The 20,720-nt window shown below is 22.2% G+C and overlaps 1 protein-coding gene across 2 annotated transcripts in view; it reads right to left on the bottom strand.

The window, feature by feature from the left end:
* Nucleotides 1-8,985: 8,985 nt before the first annotated feature.
* The window catches only part of LOC117179628 (alsin), a 70,299-nt gene continuing 58,564 nt past the window's right edge, over nt 8,986-20,720 (bottom strand). For both annotated transcript variants that reach the window (XM_033371629.1, XM_033371630.1), the window contains 2 exons: nt 17,516-17,701; nt 8,986-9,734 (listed from right to left, as the gene is read on the bottom strand). In XM_033371629.1, the coding sequence (XP_033227520.1) occupies nt 9,690-9,734; nt 17,516-17,701 (231 nt within the window). In that variant the 3' untranslated portion in view covers nt 8,986-9,689. The remainder of the gene's footprint in view (nt 9,735-17,515; nt 17,702-20,720) is intronic.

The following is a 20,720-nucleotide window of genomic DNA, read 5'->3' as shown; positions in this document are numbered from 1 at the left end:
AGTTTAATTTTGAAATGAAAAAGACGAATATGAAACAAAATAGTTTAATTGCCAACTAAACAAGAAGATCAAAATATCAATCAAATTGTTGAATTTCCAAGCCAAAAAGTAAAATTTTCAACAAAATAATTCAATTTTAAACCAAGAAAGATGAGTTCTTGACAACAATAAAACCCTGCAATAAATAAACAGGGAGTCTCTAAATTTATAGACTATAAATAACATTTTAAATAAACATTGAATCTCATTTTTATTACAAGATTTGATTACAACCCTTTTTTCAATTATAAAACCATTCAGTTTACAATGCGTAATTAACAACATTTTTTATTCGAAGTCTTCATTTTAAGCGCATATTTTCAATTCAAAGAATTTTAAATATATTTAAATAATTTGAAGTTTTTAAGATTTTACAGTTTTTTTTTAATCATTCAAGGAATTTTCAAGGATTTGAAATATTCTAGAGTATTTTAAAAAATTCTAAGGAATTTTAAATATATTTCAAAAATTTGAAGTGATTAAAAATATCTTAGGGCATTTTAAAAACTTTTCAAGCAATTTTTCATATATTTAAATAGTTTCAAGTGGCTTTTAAAAATCTTATGGTTTTTTTTTTAATCTCCAAGGAATTTTCGAGAGCTTTAAAAAGATTAAAAGAATTTCATATATTTTAGGGTATTTTATTTGAAAACATTCCAAGGAATTTTCAAAATATTTCAATAGTTTGAAGTTATTCGAAATATTTTAGGGTGTTTAAAAATAAGCCAACGAATTTTTTATTTTTTTTTTCAAAAAATTGAACTGATTCTTAAGATTGTATAATATTTTTTAAACCTGGAAGAAATTTTTAAGAGCTTTAAAAAGGTTCAAGGGATCTCAAACATTTTAAGTATTTAGAGCATTTAAAGATAATGCAAGGAATTTTTAATATATTTCGATAATTTGAAGTGAATCGAAATAATTTTAAGGGTATTCTTAAAACTTCCCATTAATTTTAAAGAGCTTTATAATGATTCAAAGAATTTTCAAAAATTTTAAATATTTTATGGTATTTTAAAATAACCCAAGGAATTTTTAATATATTTCAATAATTTAAAGTGATTAAAAATATCTTAGGGTATTTAAGAAAAAAAGCTAAAGAATTTAAGTATATTTCAACCATTTGAACTGATTTGAAAGATTTTGGGGTATTTAAATACTTTCAAGGATTTTTCAAGAGCTTTGAAAAAGTTTAATGGATTATAAATATTTTAGGACTTTTAAAAATAATCCAAGGAATTTTTAATTTTTTAAAATAATGTTAAGTGATTTTTAAGATTTTAGAGTACATATTAGTAAAATTTCTAAAGAATTTGCAAGACCTGTAAAAGGTTTTAATGTATTAAAAATATTTTTGTATATTTTAAAACATTTCAAAGAATTTGTATCCAATATAGATAGTTTAAAGTGGTCTTAAAGATTTTAATGTTTTTTTAATCTTCTAAAGAATTTTTAAGAAATTTAAAAACGTTCAAGGAATTTCAACGAATTAAAAATACCTTAGGGTATATGAAAAAAATCCAAGGAATTTTTAATAAATTTTAATAATTTTAAGTGATTAACATTTTTTAGGGTATTCTTAAAAATTCCTAGGAATTTTCACGAGCTTCAACAATTTTAAAGGGATTTCAAGGAAATTGAAATAATTTAGGGTATTAAAAAAATAACCAAGGATTTTTAATTCATTTGATTAATTGGAAGTGATTGAGAAGATTTTTTTTCAATCACCCAAAGAATTTTCGAGAACTTGAAATTGGTTTAAGGGTATTTTAACCCTTAAAGTGCATACATGGCAAAAATCACGGTAAAGTGCATCGTGGGTACTTATCACCCGAGCGTATTTAATCATGTATTGTTCAACCCCTATTGAATATTTTTTTCACAATAAAATTATCCGACATAGTTTAAGGTATCTTTTATAAGGTAGAGTTTATTTTATAGCCATTTATTTATTTTAAATTTGTAAAAAAAAATATTGAAAAAAATGAAAAAATAGGTTCTTTTACTTAAAAATTCATAACTCACGCAATTTTAATTATTTTAACCTGAAAATGTATGACTATACTTTTGAAATATTGTCCTTTCATAAAAAAGATACTGCAACATGGGTGCTTCCAAAAAAGATATTTATTTGCACAGTTGAAGAGTCAATTTTATGGTAAAATTATGAATCAGATTTTTTGATTTAAATCGATTTATTATCATAAAAATTAAAGAACTTTGACATGTAATCCTATAAAAATACAAGAAATTGAAAAAAGAGACATATATACCTGTTTTTAACAATTATATTTTATTCAAGAACATCCACAGTCTGCTCTCGCATGACGTGCTGATGTAAGTTATAAGCCATCTACAAAGAAAAAAAGTATGAAATATTCGAAAAAAAATTATTTCACTCCATATGATATACTTACGTTAGAAAGTAATCAAAAATCTATAAAATTTCAACAACAAAATTTGCTCTAAAATTACTTTTTCATTCACTAAGTGCACACTGGGTGTTATATACCCCACGATTTTTTACCTCCACTTTCAGCATTTGCTGCTAGTAGACTGACGGTGACTGACGTTTGACGCAGTATGCGAAACGACTTTACTTACAGTTAGTGTCTCCAACTAAAGCTGGATGGCGACACTTACTCAATTTTTTTCTAATTAAGTATGGTTTATAAGAGTTTGAAAATGGCTTGGGGTATCCGACACCCACAATGCACTTTAAATGTTAAGATATTCCAACGCATTTTTAATACATTTTAATAATTTAAAGTGATTTAAAAACTTTTTTTCAATCTTCCAAGAAATTTGCGAGAATTTTAAAAAGGTTCAAAGGAAATCAAAGAATTTGAAATATTTTAGGGCATGTTAAAATAATCAAAGGATTTTTAAATATATTTAAATAATTTGAATTAATTTGAAACATTTCTATGGTATTTTTAAAGTTTCAAGGAAGTTTTAAGAGCTTTAAAAAAATCAAGGGATTTCAAAAAGTTTTAAATATTTTGGGCAATTTACCAAGGAAATTTTAATATATTTCAGTAATAAATAATATTAATATAAAGAATTAAAGGGCTTTAAACAGTTTCAAGAACTTTCAAGGCTTTAAAATATGTTAGGGTGTTTAAAAATATTTCAAGGTATTTTCAATAGATTTCAATAATTTGAAATGATTCCAAAGGATTTGAAAGATCTTAGGGTATTTTAAAACTTCCCACGAATTTTCAAGACCTTCCGAAAGTTTAAAAGGATTAAAAATATTCTAGAGTATTCAGAAACATTCCTAGAAATTTCAGTACGTGAATAATACCAATGTAATGTTAATAAATATGATTCGAAATTTCACAATTATATATAAATCCCCGTTTTTATGGGTCTCCAAGATTTTATGGGTCATTTGAAAACATTTTATTTATAAATCTAAATTTTTTATCTAAATAAATTGCTTTTGTTAATAATTTGCATAAATTTCTGTGAGAGTGTGTATTACTAAATAAGAAATAAGATAAATATTATTATTAAATAAAATTATTAAATATAATAAACCTCGATTCCTGAAGTTCGTGTGAATTTTTCCAAGATTTTTATTAACGTCCTCTGGTAACTAAAATTAATACTGATTTATACTAAAAACTTAACCGGAGAATTACAAATCAAAGGATAAATAAAATGTAAACTGATTATGCGTGATTATTGCAAATGAATTTTTTTCACTGAAAATTTAAATATTCGATTTTTGGTTTAAAAGTGATGTTTTAGTTGAAAATTTAACTATTTGTTCAAAAATATATGTTTTTTTTTAATTCGTCTTTTATGCTAAAAAATCATTTTTTCTTTTTTAAAAAGAAAATTTCTGTTATTGAAAATTAATCTAATTCAGTTAAAAATTTTATTTATAAATCTAAATTTTTTATTTAAACAAATTACTTTTGTTAATAATTCGCGTAGATTTCTGTGAGAGTGTGTATAAATAAATAATAAATTAAATAAATATTATTAAATATTATTATTAAATAAAATTATTTATTATAATAAACCTTGATTCCTAAAATTCGTGTATTCTATTTCCTATAAATTGATTAAAAAATTTCCTTTATAGTTTGGTTAAAGAAAATAAACAAAATTGCATTTTTCCAAGATTTTTATTAACGTCCTCTGGTAACTAAAATTAATACTGATTTATACTAAAAACTTAACCGGAGAATTACAAATCAAAGGATAAATAAAATGTAAACTGATTATGCGTGATTATTGCAAATGAATTTTTTTCACTGAAAATTTAAATATTCGATTTTTGGTTTAAAAGTGATGTTTTAGTTGAAAATTTAACTATTTGTTAAGAAATATATGTTTTTTTTTAATTCGTCTTTTATGCTAAAAAATAATTTTTTCTTTTTTAAAAAGAAAATTTCTGTTATTGAAAATTAATCTAATTCAGTTAAAAATTGCAGTATTTTGTTAAAATTTCATCATTTTTGGTTATATTAAATTGTTTTTTATTTGATATTAAAATATTTTTTGGTGTAAAGACCAAATATTACATTTTTTTGTTAAAAATTAGTATTTTCAGGTTAAAAATTTTATTTATAAATCTAAATTTTTTATTTAAATAAATTACTTTTGTTAATAATTTGCGTAAATTTCTGTGAGAGTGTGTATAAATAAATAATAAATTAAATAAATATTATTAAATATTATTATTAAATAAAATTATTTAATATAATAAACCTTGATTCCTAAAATTCGTGTATTCTATTTCCTATAAAATTGATAAAAAATTTCCTATATAGTTTGGTTAAAGAAAATAAACAAAATTGTATTTTTCCAAGATTTTTATTAACGTCCTCTGGTAACTAAAATTAATACTGATTTATACTAAAAACTTAACCGCAGTATTACAAATGAAAGGATAAATAAAATGTAAAATGATTATGCGAACAGATGAGCAATACCAATTGCGGAATGTTTATAAATAACAGGATATACAATAAAATATAACTAAATGCTACTCATGAATATGAAAAATATGAGATGAGTCAGTTTTGCACCAAATTATTGCACTTTTTGCGAATTATTCTCAATTGTTTCATGATTTTTCAATTATTTTTAATATTTATACACTTTAACTACACTAAATCGCTTTGTCATTGAATTAAATAGACTATATCTTTCCATTTTTAACACTTACTGTAGAACACGTGTACGACAGAAATTAAAAAGCCTAAGTACAACGCGTTTGTACGTGATTGAGCTCAATTAAAATTAAAATTAAGAAAAGGGAAGAGTTTTAAATTAATTTTTAATACGTCCACTCTTTCACCTATCTCATTTTTTTGTTTTTTTGATTTGCTTTGATTTTTTTTTCTTCTCATCAAGCTCGGTAATCATGTCCGATATGATTAAAATATTATTTTAAGAGTACTAATTACTGAAGCGGAATCAATAAAAACTAAAAATTACGTAGACAAATTTTTACTGCAATAAAATTATCAGGCCTCGGACTCACTCTAGGGATAAAAAAATAGTGTAAATAGTGTCACGAATTTAAAAAAATAGTGGAAAAATAGTGTCCTAAAATTTGTCAAGTATTAAAAACAAAGTGCAAAGTTTATTTAAAATTGTATTCTTTATTCTTCCGTTTTTCTCGCTTTTTCTACTTAAATTAGAACTGAATTAATAGAACTGAATACAAAAAATCAACTATTTTTGGTTGAAAGTTCATTTTTCTCGATTGAATAAGTCTCCTATTAAATTTTTCGTTAAGAATTCATCTTTTTTATTTAAGAATTTGATTAATTTCATTCAAAATTTAATTATTTTTTTGAAAAATCATTCTTTTTGGCTCAAATTCAACTGGTTTGTTGAAAAATTTCATATTCTTCGGTTAAAAATGCAACTTCCCGTTTATAAATTACGTTTTTCGATGAAAATCATCATTTCCGGTTTGAAAATTCTACTGTTTTGTAGAAAATTCTTATTTTCGACTTAAAATTGAAACAATTTGGCTAAAAGTTTAATTATTTGGTTTCGAATTTATGTATTTTCTTTAAAATTCGTCTTTCTTGATTAAATTCAACTGTTTTTTAGTTAAAATTAAAATCTTCTTTGTTGAAATATCAACTATTACATTTTTCGTTGAATTATTTTTTTTTTATCTGGAAATTTAATTATTTTGCTAAAAATTCAACTGTTTTGTAGAAAAATTATATTTTCAGCTCGGAAATTAAACAATGCGGTATAAAATTCTACTACAAGGTACAAAATTATACTATTTTGCAGAAAATATATCCTTTTATTTTAAATTTTTATTTAAATTCAACTATTTAGAGAAAAATTAATAAAATAAAATGTAAACTAACATCACAAACATTTTTCAAAATATTTAGTTGAAAAATTAAGACATTTTTTTGGAAAAGTCGTGTTTTCTGATAGAAAATTCAACTATTTGGTTAAAAATTTATGAATTTTGTTGAAAGTTCATCTCTTGTGGTAAGAAAATCAATTTTTTGGGTTAAAAATGCAAATTTACTGTTAAAAATTAATCTGGTTAATTTGAAGATTCAGGTATTTTGTTGAAAATTCATTATGTTTGGTTAAATTCAACTGCTTTTTATTTAACATTAAAATATTTTTTTGTTTAAACATTAACACATTTTTTAAAATAAGTATTTCCAGGTTGAAAATTCCACTTTTTATAAAAAGAGAATTCCTCGTTTTATCTTGAAATTTAAAAGACCTGTAGAAAAATCGTTTCCTTTTTATTGCAAATGAATTTTTTTACTGAAAATTTAAATATTCGATTTTTGATTTAATAGTGACGTTTTAGTTGAAAATGTAACTATTTGTTAGAAAATATATGTATTTTTTTTAAATTCGTTTTTTATGCTAGAAAATAATTTTTTGTTGTTGAAAATAAAACTTCTGTTATTGAAAATTAATCTAATTCAGTTAAAAATTGCAGTATTTTGTTGAAATTTCATCATTTTTGGTTATATTAAACTGTTTTTTATTTGATATTAAAATCTTTTTTGGTGTAAAGACCAAATATTACATTTTTTGTGAAAAATTAGTATTTTCAGGTTAAAAATGCCACTGTTTTGTAAAGAATTCTTCTTCTTAGTTTGAAAATTCAACAGTACTGTAGAAAATTCATTTTCTTTTTATTGAAGATGAATTTTTTAAACAGTAAATTTAAATATTCGATTTATGGTTTTTAATTGATCTGTTTTAGCTGAAAATTCATGTATTTTTTTCTAAGTCATCTTTTTTTTATACAAAATTAATCATCTTGGTTTAAAATTGAACTATTTGTTAAAAAATATATGCAGTTTGTTAACAATTCGTCTTTTTTGCTAGAAAATCATTTTTTAAAAGAAAAATGTAAAATTTATTATTAAAAAATAATCGGTTTCAGTTCAAGAATCAAGTATTTTGTCGAAAATTCATTCTGCTTAATTATATTCAACTGTTTTTTATTTAATATTAAAATGTTTTTTGGTTTAAAAATGAACTGTTACATTTTTTGTTTAAAATTAATATTTCAAGATTGAAAATGTCACTTTTTTCTAGAGAATTCTTCTCTTTGGCTTGAAAATTCGACAGGCTTGTAGAAAATTTGTTTTCTTTTTATTAAAAATGGATTTTTTTTAACTAGAAAATTAATTATTTGATTTTTGGTTCAAAATTAACGTTTCAGCTGAAAATTCCTTAATTTTTTTAAAACCTTTTTTTAATATAAATTTCATCCTTCTAGATTGAAAGTTTACTATTCAAAAAATATATATATTTTTTGTTAACAATATGTCTTTTTTTGGTAGAATTTTTTTTTAATGCAAATTTATTATTGAAAATTAATCAGTTTCAGTTTAATGTTGAATTTTTTTGAAAATTCATTCTGTTTAATTATATTCAACTGTTTCTTGTTTGATATTAAAATATTTTTTCTTTTAAATTCTACAGTCCTGTAGAAAATTTATTTCCTTTTTATTAAAAATGGATTTTTTAAACTAGAAATTTAATTATTTGATTTTTAATTTAATATTAAAATATTTTTTCGCTTAAATATCAACTATTACATTTTTTGTTGAAAATTACTATTTCCAGGTTGAAAATGTCACTTTTTTGTAAATAATTATTTTCTTTGTCTTGAAAATTCAACAGTTCTGTAGAAAATTCTTTTTCTTGAAACTGAATTTTTTTAACTAGAAATTTAATTATTTGATTTTTGGTTAAAAATTTGTTGGTTGTTGAAAATAAAACTTGTATTGTTGAAAATCTGGTTCAGTTAAAGATTCAAATATTTTGTCGAAATTTCATCCTTTTTGGTAGTATTTAACTGTTTTTATTTAATATTAAAATCTTTTTTGGTTTAAAGATTAACCGTTAAAATTGTTTGTTGAAAATTATTATTTCCAGATTGAAAATGCCACTGTTTTCTAGAGTTTCTCTTTTTAGCTTTAAAATTCCACAGTTCTGTAGAAAATTCGTTTTCTTTTTATTGAACATTAATTTTTTTAACTGAAAATTTAAAAATTCGATTCATGGTTTTTAATTGATCTGTTTTAGCTGAAAATTCATTAATTTTTGTTTAAAAATCGTCTTTTTTATATAAAAATTTATCTTCTTGGTTTGAAATTTAAATATCTGTTCTAAAATATATATTTTTTGTTAACAATTCGTTTTTTGCTAGAAAATCAGTTTTTTAAGTTAAAACTCTATTTTTGAAAATTATTTTAATTAAAGATTCAAGCATTCAGAGAAAAATTGGTATTTTTTGGTCATAGTCAACTGTTTTTTATTTAGAATTAAAACCTTTTTCAAATACCAAGGATTACTTTTGGTGAAAAATAGTATTTTCCGCTCGGAAAATCAACTCTTTTGTACAAAATTTGTCCATTTGGTTTCAAAATTCAACAAATTGGTAGAAAATTGAACTTCTTTATGGACAATTTATGTAATTTGTTGAAAATTTATCTGCTGGGTAAAAATTCAACTATTTCGTTGAAAATTCAGTTCTTTTGTCAAAATCCCATATTTTTATCTCGAAAATTCTAAATTTTAAACAATATGGAGCCAATTAACGAAGAAGTTCACAAGTATTTTTCATTTTTTTCTCTCGAAATAGTAGCAATATATTGTAATCCCTAAAAAAAAAAAAGTTTAAAATAAATCCAAATGTGTATTGAGTCCGAGGTCTGAATGATCTATTCTCGATGAAAATCAAAGTCTTAGAATTACTAATTGCTAAATTAATGAAAAAGAAAATACTAGAATTTTAATCAAGTCTCATTTTTTGAATAATGTCGTGAAAGAGTAGAAAGCAATCAGGTGCCTACAAGTACGCTTCTTAGAATTAAGTCGACTCAGTTTTTCTTTAAACTCTGGTGAACTTTTACCAGTAGTAAATATTTTCTGTATGTAAAATATAACACCGAATGCGCTCTGATAGTGGCACATCTTATTTTATCGACTCTCTGATTTCTGTTGATAAAAATAAGCATTGTCTCACTGAAGTCTAGATTTCTGGCATTACTTTCAAAAAACATTCTGATATCTCTACAATCACAGAAGTCATTGGCTTTCCTACGAAGAAAAATTTGCATGGCTCGTTGCTTCATATTTCGCAGAATTTTCAAACTTGAAATTCTTTCGTCTCATTCATTTGTCATCTTTTCGTGGAGTATATAATGATAGGATCCCTGTAATTATTTATATTTTTAATCTAGTCAATTTAACCCACAAAGTGCATACATGGTAAAAATTACGGTAAAGTGCATCGTGGGTGTTTTAGACCCCCAGCTTATTTAATCAAGTATTGTTTAACCCCTGTGGAATCTTTTGTCACAATAAAATTATCCGATATAGTTTAAGGTATATTTTATAAGATAGAGTTGATTTTATAGCCATTTATTTATTTTAAGTTTGTTAAAAAAAAATATTGAAAAAAAGTGAAAAATGGGTTTTTTACTTAAAAATTCATAACTCACGCAATTTTAATGATTTTAACCTGAAAATTTATTACTATACTTTTGAAATAGTACACTTTCATAAAAAATTTGCAATATGGGTGCTTTCAAAAAAGATATTCATTTGCACCCCACCTTGACGCAGTATGCTAAATGACTTTACTTGCAGTTAGTGTCTTCAACTAAAGCTAGATGGCGACACTCAATTTTTTCGAATTAAGTATGCTTCATAAGAGTTTAAAAATTTCTTGGGGTCTCATATACCCACAATGCACTTTAAGGGTTAATGTTCGCTCAGGATTTTATTTCGAATTTGGATTTTAAAATTTTGATAGTACTTTCAAAACACTTTATTATTAAGGACTCTGGAGATCATCGATAAATCGGTTTTTCGTTTTTTTAGTTTCTACCAGATGCTAAATTTCAAAGAATTCCTTTTTTTATATATTTTTATGAAAGAAAAAAAAACGTTTCGCCTCTTTTTTTTAAGTTTCGCTTGAATGCGAACTAAATTAATAGAAAAATTAAAACAAAAATCAATTACTTTTGCTCGAAAAGTCTAGTAATATAATTTTTGGTTCGCAGTTCATCCCGTTTGGTTAAAAATTCTAGTATTTGGTTGAAATTTAGATTACTTTCTTGAAAACGAAACTATTTTGTAAAAATAAGTCATATTTTTTGTTCATAAATACAGCTACTTTGTTAAAGTTGAACTACATTGTTAGACATACATTTTTTGGGATGTATTTTTTATTAATTACAAATTAGTTAGTTAAAAAATCATATTGTTCGGTTGAAAATTCATACTTTTTTTATTAAAAATGCAAATATTTGGCATAAATTAATCTGGTTTGTTTAACAATTTAATATTTTGGTAAAAAATTAAACTATTTGGTTGAAAATTAACTTTTTTGTTAAAAATTTAATTACCTTTAAGAAAATGTAGCTCTTTTGAAGAACAATATTTTCGGATTGAAAATTCAAACGTTTCGTAAATAAATCGTCTTTCTGGCTTTAAAATAAAAAAATTTTGTCAAAAATTAATGTTTTCTGACAGAAAATTTGTTTGTTAAAAACTCATATTTGTTAAGATTCATCTCCTTGGTTGAAAATTTAACTATTTTATTTTTAGAAAATTAATCTGTCGGATTAAAAAATCATCTTTTGGGATGAAGTCTTTAGTTGAAAATTCATTTTTTTTTATGATTCATAACTGCAGTTGGAACTGCAACTATTTTGTTGTAAATTTGTTTTTTTTTCGCTGAGAATTAATTTTTTTAATAACAATATAACTATTACATTTCTGGTTAACAATTGATATATTTTATTGAAATTTTATCTTTTCTAGTTGAAAATATAAAGTATTTTGTTAGAAATTCGTCTTTTTTCGTTGAAAATTCATGCTTTTTAATTAAAAATGCAAATATTTGGTTTTAAATTAATTTAGTTTCTTGGAGGATTGAAGAATTTGTTATAAAATTAAACTATTTGGTTGAAAATTAACTTTTTTGTTAAAAATTAAATTACCTTTACGAAAACGTAGCTCTTTTGAAGAGCCATATTTTCGGATTGAAAATTCAACCGTTTTGAAGATAATTCATATTTTTTACTTTAAAATTGAAAAATGTTGTTAAAGATTTATGTTTTCTGGTATAAAATTAATCTTTTTACTGGAAAATTCATTTATTTCGTTGAAAATTTAACTATCTGATAAGAAAATTATCTTTCTAGTTAAAAAATTTATATTCATATCATTCCATTTTTGGTTAATAATCTAGATTTTTATTTAAAATTGACCTTTTTTAGTTGAAAACATAAATGTATTTGGTTGAAAATTCATCTTTTTTATTAAAAATACAACTGGTTAGTTGTAAATTAATCTGATTTGTTTGAGGATTTCAAAATTTGGTCAAAAATTAAACTATTTGGCTGAAAATTAACTTTTTTTTAATAAAAATTAAATTATTTTACAGAAAATTTAACTTTTTGGAAAAATTCATATTTTTGGGTTAAAAAGTCCAACGTTTTGTAGATAATTCGTCTTTCTGGCTTTAAAATTCAACAATTCTCTTAAAAATTTGTGTTTTTTGGTAGAACATTATTCCTTTTGCTGAAAAATTAATCTTTTTCGTAAAAAATGTAACCATCTGGTAAAAAATCATCTATTTAGTTGAAAATTTAACTAGTTGGTTGAAAGGGGAAATATTTTGTTAAAAATTCATATTTTTTAAGATTCACTCCTTGGTTACAAATTTAATTATTTCATTTTTAGAAAATTAATCATCCGGGTTTAAAAAAATCTTTTTGGTTTAAAAATTTTTTTCTAATGAATTTTTTTTAGATTCATAATAAATAATAATTTTTGTAGTTGAAAATTCATCTCTTTTTCTGAAAATTTAACTGTTTTTATAAATTAGTTGTTTTTTTATTATTGAGAATTAATTTTTTTAACTAGCAATATAAAGATTCCATTTTTCGTTAATAATTTACATTTTTTATTAAAAATTGATTTTTTTCTAGTTGAAATTATAAAGTATTTTGTTGAAAACTCTTCTTTTTGGTTGAAAATTCATCTTTTTTTATTAAAACTTCAACTGTTTGGTTACCAATTAATCTGATTTATTTTAGGATTCAACAATCTGATAGAAAATTAAACTATAAGGTTAAGAATCAACTTTTTTGTTAAAAATAAAATTATCTTTAAGAAAGTTTAGCTGTTTGGAAAAATCATATTTTCGGATTGAAAATTTAACCGTTTTGTCGATAATTCATATTTTTTACTTAAAAATTCAACAATTTTGTTGAATTTTTTTTTCAAGATTCATAATTGTAATTAAAAATGTAACTATTTTGTTGTAAACTCGTATTTTTTGTTGAAAATTCATCCTTTTTATTAAAAATGCCACTGTTTGGTTTTAAATTAATCTGGTTTGTTAGAGGATTCAACAATTTGGTAAAAAGGTAAATTATAGAATTATATAGAAAATTCAACTTTTTGGAAAAAATAATATTTTTGGTTAGAAATTTCAAACGTTTTGTAGACAAATCGATTTTTTCTAGCTTTAAAATTTAACAATTTTCTTAAAAATTTGTGTTTTTTGTGTGTAGAACATTAATCTTTTTGCTGGAAAATTAATCTTTTTCGTTACAAATTTAACTATCTGATAAGAAAATCATCTTTTTGATTGGACACGTTTTTTTTAAATTAATTTTTTTAAAGATTCACAATAAATAATAATTATTGTACTTGAAAATTCATCTCTTTTGTTGTAAATTCGTTTTTTTTCTTTTTTTTGGTTGAATATTAATATTTTTAACTAACAATATAACTATTCCATTTTTGGTTAATAATTGATATTTTTATCAAAAATTGATCTTTTCTAGTTGAAAATTTAAAGTTTTTTGTTAAAAATTCGTCTTTTATGGTTGAAAATTCATACTTTTTTATTAAAAAATCAACTGTTTGGTAAATTAATCAGGTTTGTTTAAAAATTGCACAATTTGGTAAAAAATTAAACTATTCGGTTGAAAATTAACTTTTTGTGTTAAAAATTAAATTGTTTCAATGAAACTTTAACTGTTTGGAAAAAATAATATTTTGGGTTAAAAATTTAAACATTTTGTGGATAATTCATATTTTTTACTTAAAAATTCAAAAATCTTCTTACTGAAAAACACATTTTTTTCGTGGAAAATTTAACCATTCAGTGAAAAATCATATTTTTAGTTGAAAATTTAACCACTTGGTTGAAAGCGGAACTAGTTTATTAAAAATTCATATTTTTGAGATTCAGTCCTTGGTTAAAAATCTTACTATTTCATTTTTAGAAAATTAATCTTGCGGGTTGAAAAAAAATCTTTTTGATTGAAACTTTTTTTTAAGATTTGAAATAAATAATAATTGTTGTAGTTGAAAATTCATCTCTTTTGTTGAAAATGTAACTATTGTTGTAAATTAGTAGTTTTGTTTTCGATTGAGAATTAATTTTTTAAACTATAAATATAACTATTCCATTTTTGGTTAATAATTAATATTTTTTATTGAAAATTCATATTTTCTAGTTGAAAATTTAAAGTATTTTGTTAGAAATTCGTTTTTTTGTTCCTGAAAATTCATCCCTTTTTTATTAAAAAATCAACTGTTTGTTAAATTAAACTGATTTGTTTAAAAATTGCAAAATTTGGTAGAAAATTAAACTATTCGGTTGAAAATTAACTTTATAGTTAAAAATTAAATTGTTTCAAAGAAACTTTCACTGTTTGGAAAAATTAATATTTTGGGTTGAAAATTCAAACATTTTGTAGATAATTCATATTTTTGACTTAAAAGTTCAACAATTTTGTTCGAATATTTTTTATGAATTATAACGGTAGTTAAAAATGTAGCTATTTTGTTATAAATTCGTTTTTATTTGGTTGTGGATGAATTTTTTTAACGAACTATACAACTATTCCATTTTTGGTTAATAATTTATATTTTTTATTGAAAATTGATCTTTTATAATTGAAAATTTAAAGTATTTTGTTAGAAATTCGTTTTTTTTTGTTTTTGAAAATTCATCCTTTTTTATTAAAAATTCAACTGTTTGGTTAATTATTCTGGTTTGTTTAAGAATTCCACAATTTGGTAGAAAATTTAAATATTCGGTTGAAAATTAACTTTTTTTTATAAATTAAATTATTTCAAAGAAAATGTACATTTTTGGAAAAAATAATATTTTGGGTTGAAAATTGAAACGTTTTGTAGATAATTCATATTTTTGATTTAAAAATTCCACAATTTTGTTGGAATTTTTTTGCAGGATTAATAACTGTAGTTGAAAATGTAACTATTTTGTTCCAAACTAGTTTTTTTTTTGTGGTTGAGAATTAAATTTTTTAACTGAAAATATAACCATTCGATTTTTGGTGGAGAATTTATATTTTTTATTGAAAATTGATTTTTTCTAATTGAAAATATAAAGTATTTTGTTGAAAATTCATTCTTTTTTATTAAAAATGCAACTGTTTGGTTACAAATTAATCTGGTTTGTTGGAGGATCCAACAATTTCGTAAAAAATTAAATTATTCGATTGAAAAGGAACTTTTTTTGTTAAAAATTAAATTATTTAAATAAAAATTAAACCTTTTGGAAAAAATTATATTTTTAGATTGAAAATTCAAACGTTTCGTAGATAATTAGTCTTTCTGGCTTTAAATTCAACAATTCTCTCAAGAATTTGTGTTTTTTGGTAGAACATTAATCTTTTTGCTGGAAAATTTATCTTTTTCGTTGAAAATTTAACTATCTTGTCAGAAAATAATTTTTTTAGTCAAAAATTCAACTATTTTGATGAAAGTTGAGCCCGTTTGTTAAAAAATCATATTTGTTAAGATTGACCTCCTAGGTTGAAAATTTAACTATTTCATTTTCAGAAAATTATTCTTCCTGGTTGAAAAAACATCTTTTTGATTGAACACATTCTTTTTAAATTATTTTTTTTAGGATTCACAAAAAATAATCATTGTTGTAGTTGAAAATTCATCTCTTTTGATGAAAATGTAACTATTGTTGTAAATTAGTTGTTTTGTTTTCGGTTGAAAATTAATTTTTTTAACTAAAAATATAACGATTCCATTTTTGGTTAATAATTAATATTTTTTATTGAAAATTTAGATTATATAGTTGAAACTATTTGGTTTAAAATGAACTTTTTATGTTAAAAATTAAATTATTTCAAAGAAAGTTTAACTTTGTGAAAAAAATCACATTTTTAGTTGAAGATTTAACCACTTGGTTGAAATCGGAACTAGTTTGTTAAAAATTCATATTTTTAAATTTTACTCCTTGGTTACAAATTTAAAAATTCCATTTTTATAAAATTAATCTTCCCGGTTGAAAAAGAATCTTTTTAGTTTGACACTTTTTTTTTAATTCATAATAAATAATAATTATTGTAGTTGTAAATTCGTTTTTTTTATTAATTTTTTTATCTAACAATATTAATATTTCATTTTTGGTTGACAACTGATACTTTTTATAAAAAATTGATCTTTTCTAGTTGAAAATATAAAGTACGTTGTTGAAAACTTTTTTTTGTTGAAAATTCATTCCTTTTTTATTAAAAATGCAACTGCTTGGTTGTAAATTAATCTTATTTCTTTTATTTTATTTCTTTAAATCATCTTTATTTCTTTATCTTATTTCTTTAAAAACCAAACTGTATTTAAGAAAATTTAGCATTTTCAAAAAAATCTTATTTTTGGGTTGAAAATTCAACCGGTTTTGTAAATAATTCGATTTTTTTGCTTCGAATTCAACAATTGAGTTGAAAATTCCTGTTTTATCTTAGAACATTAATCCTCCTGCTGGAAAATTCATCTTTTTTGCGGAGAATTTAAGTATATGGTAAAAAAAATCATGTTTTTAGTTGAAAATTCAACTACTTGGTTAACAGTTGAACTAGTTTGTTAAAAATTTATATTTTTTAAGATATACGTCTTTTGTTAAAAATGTAACTATTTAATTTTTAGGATATTAATCTTTCGGATTAAAAATCATCTTTTGGGATGACCTCTTTTGTTAAAATTTCATATTTTTGGTTCTAATTGAACTATTTGGTTAATAATTAAACTACTTTTATAAAAATGTATATTTTGGTACAAAATGAACTTTTTGTTAAAAAATCATGCTTTTCGGTTGAAAATCCTGTAGATAATTTGTCCTTTTGGCTTTAAAATTCAATAATTTTGTTGAAAATAATCTTTTTAATCTAAAATTTAACTTTTTGGTAGAAATTTTATATTTTTTAGTTAAAAATTCAACTACTTGGTTGAAAGTTGAACTAGTTTGTTAAAAATTCGTATTTTATTAAGATTCACCTTCTTGGTTGAAAATTCAAATATTCCATTTTCAGAAAATTAATCTTCTGCGTTCAAAAATCATATTTTGGATTTAATTCAATTGTTGAAAATTCATTTGATTTATTCATCGTTTTATTTGAAAATTCATCTCTTGATGAAAATATAACTAATTTGTTGAAAATTCTCTTATTTTTTTGGTTGAGAATTAATGTTTTTAACCAACAATGTAACTATTCCATTAATAGTTAAAATTGAATATTTAAAAAATTTTAAATTGACCTTTTCCAGCAGAAAATTCATGTATTACATTAAAAATTCGTCTTTTTTGGTCCAAAATTAATCTTTCTGATTAACTATTTTTTTTCTTTTCTCTTCCGATTATTACATAAAAAATATAATTTTCTCCCCTAAAAAAACGGTATTTAACCTAAGTTTTTCTACTCTTTAGATTACTTGTATAAAAAAAAAAGTCGAAAAAATGGATTCTCCTTTTTTTCTCAATTTATAAAGTCCGATTTACCAATGAATACCCGAGGCCTTAACAATTAAATTCCTTAAGTTTTTTTTAGTTTTTTTTTTCGATTTAAAACGCTTTTAAAAATATATTAAAATACTAGATTTCTGAATTTAAATGGTTCGGAAAATAGAATAGATTTTGTAAATGACTTACAGTGAGCGTAGTGAAGGCGAAATCAAATTTGCCGTGTTCCAGGCGCGAATCCTGGATGAAATCCTTGATGAAATTAATTTCACTTCCCAGTTGTAAGACACTAGCTCTCACTACCACATAAATAAAAGCTGGAAGTAAGTCATCCATTATGAGATTATATGAAGCTCCCACTTTTCTTTTTGCCACCTAAAAGGACAATATTGATAAATTATTAGAGAAAAAGATTCAAGTTTTTAAACATTTTTTCGGCCATCGAAAATTGGTTGGTCAATTTTGAAATCTAGTATACAGGACTTCGTGAAATCCTTGAAATTTTTGAAATGATTGTGTAATATTTTGAAATATTTGAAATCGCTGTGATATATTTTGAAACCTTTGTGAGATTATTGAAATTTTTGTGAAACAATTGAAATAATTGGGAAATATTTTGAAATATTTGTAAAATCTTTCGAAATATTTGAAAAATCTTTTCATATATTTGTGAAATCTTTTACATCTTTGCGAAATCATTAAAATATTTGGGATCATTGTGAAATCTTTTTTTAAATTTTTTTAAATTTTGGAAATATTTGAAATCATTGTAAAAGCTTTTAAATATTTGAAAAATCATTTAAATCTTTATGAAATCTTTTGCTCTATTTCAAATCGTTGTAAAAATTTTTAAATATTTGTGAGATCATGGGAATCTTGGCAAATAATTGAATTCTTTGCAATTTTTTAAGATATTTGAAATTTTTTAATTAAAATATTAAAATTTTTTGTAATCATTGAAACCTTTGAAAGCGATGTGAAATCTTTTGAAATCTTTTTGAAAACATTAAATTTTTGTGAAATAATAGAAATCTTTTCAACCTTTTGAAATCTTCGAAATAATTCTGAAATCTTTTAAAATGTTAAAAATCATTGTGAAGTCTTTAAAATTTTGGTGAAACCTTTGTGTAATAATTGAAATTTTTTAAATCGGTGTGAAGTCTATTAAATCTTTGAAATTATTGTGAAATCACTGAAATCACTAAAATGATTGTGAAATAATTTAAAAAATCATGAAAATCATTGTGAAATCTTTAAAAGTTTTGTAAAATAATCTTCTAACATATTTTAAAATCTATGTGAAATCTTTCAAAATATTGTTAAATCATTTAAATCTTCGAATTCTTTTACAATATTTGAAATGGTTACGAAACTTTTTGAAATCTTTAAATCTTTGAAAAATCATTTAAATATTTGTGAAATCTTTGATATTTTGTGAAATAATTTTAATCTGTCTAAAGTTGTGGAATTTTTGAAAAATCTTTAAAATGTTTATGAAATCTTTAAAATCTTTGACATCTTTGTGAAATCTTTGAAAAATCATTGAAATCTTTGAAAGTTTTGTAAAATAATTGAAATATGTCTAAAATCATGGAATTTTTGCAAAATCATTCAAATGTTTATGAAATCTTTAAACCCCCATTGAAATCATTTAAATATTTGTGAAATCTTTAAAATATTTGTGAAATAATTTAAATTTTTTAAATCATTGTGAAATCATTGAAAGCATTGTGAAATCTTTTGAAGTACTTGAAATCGTTATAAAACCTTTGAAATATTTTTGAAATCTTTGAAAAATTTGTAAAATAATGGTATGAAATATTTTTAAATCTTTCTGAAATCTTTGAAAATATTGATATCTTTGAAATCATTTGAAATATTTGTGAAATAATTGAAATCGCTGTGAAATCATTATGCAATCTTTTGAAATCGTTGTGAAATGATTTGAAATCGTTGTGAAAACTTTTGAATTGTTTGACATAATTGAAACCTTAGTGAAATATTTTTAATCTTTGAAATCTTTTGAGATACTTGAAACTTTTTAATTAGAATATTAAAAATATTTGTAAAATTATTGCAACCTTTGAAATTACTGTAAAATTTTTTGAAATCTTTTTGAAATCTTTACATTTTTGTGAAATCACAAAAATCTTTTGAATAATTGTGATATGATTGAAATCGCTGTGAAATCTATATAATCTTTGAAATTATTGTGAAATCTTTTAAAATATAAAAAATCATTGTAAAATCTCTAATATGCTGGTGAAACCTTTGTGTAATAATTGTAATGTTTGTGAAATATTTGAAATCGATGTGAAATGTTTTGAAATCGTTGTGAAATCTTTTAAATTGTTTGATATTTTTGAAACCTTAGTGAAATATTTTCAATCTTTGAAATCTTTTGAGATACTTGAAATTGTTTAATTAAATTATTTGAAATATTTGTAAAATCATTGCAACCTTTGAAATTACTGTGAAATCTTTTGAAATCTTTTTGAAATCATTACATTTTTGTAAAATCACAAAAATCTTTTGGAAAATTGTGAAATGATTGAAATCGCTGTGAAAGCTATATAATCTTTGAAATTATTGTGAAATCTTTTGAAATAATTGTGAAATCTTTTGAAATATTAAAAATCATTGTGAAATCTTTCATGTTTTGGAGAAAACCTTTGTGTAATAATTGTAATGTTTATGAAGTATTTGAAATCGATGTGAAATGTTTTGAAATCGTTGTGAAATCTTTTAAATTGTTTGACATATTTGAAACCTTAGTGAAATATTTGTAATCTTTAAAATCTTTTGAGATACTTGAAACTTTTTAATTAAAATATTTGAAATATTTGTAAAATCATTGCAACCTTTGAAATTACTGTGAAATCTTTTGAAATCTTTTTGAAATCATTACATTTTTGTGAAATCACAAAAATCTTTTGGAAAATTGTGAAATGATTGAAATCGCTGTGAAATCTATATAATCTTTGAAATTATTGTGAAATCTTTTGAAATAATTGTGAAATCTTTTGAAATATTAAAAATCATTGTGAAATCTTTCATATTTTGGTGAAACCTGTGTGTAATAATTGTAATGTTTATGAAATATTTGAAATCGATGTGAAATGTTTTGATATCGTTGTGAAATCTTTTAAATTGTTTGACATATTTGAATTCTTTGTGAAATATTTTCAATCTTTTGAAATTTTTGAAATAATTGAAATCTTTGGGATCACTGTGAAATCTTTTAAATATTTGTAAAATCATTAGAACATTGTGAAATCTTTGTGAAATCATTGTACAATCTTTTAAAATATTTCTAATTGTTTCACATATTTGAAATCCTTGTAAAATAATTAAAATCTTTGTGAAGCCATTGCAATTTTCGCGAAATCTTTTA

The sequence above is a fragment of the Belonocnema kinseyi genome, chromosome 9 (genome assembly GCF_010883055.1).
Source record: "Belonocnema kinseyi isolate 2016_QV_RU_SX_M_011 chromosome 9, B_treatae_v1, whole genome shotgun sequence".
NCBI lineage: Eukaryota > Metazoa > Arthropoda > Insecta > Hymenoptera > Cynipidae > Belonocnema > Belonocnema kinseyi.
This window is presented reverse-complemented; position numbering and strand designations above follow the sequence as displayed.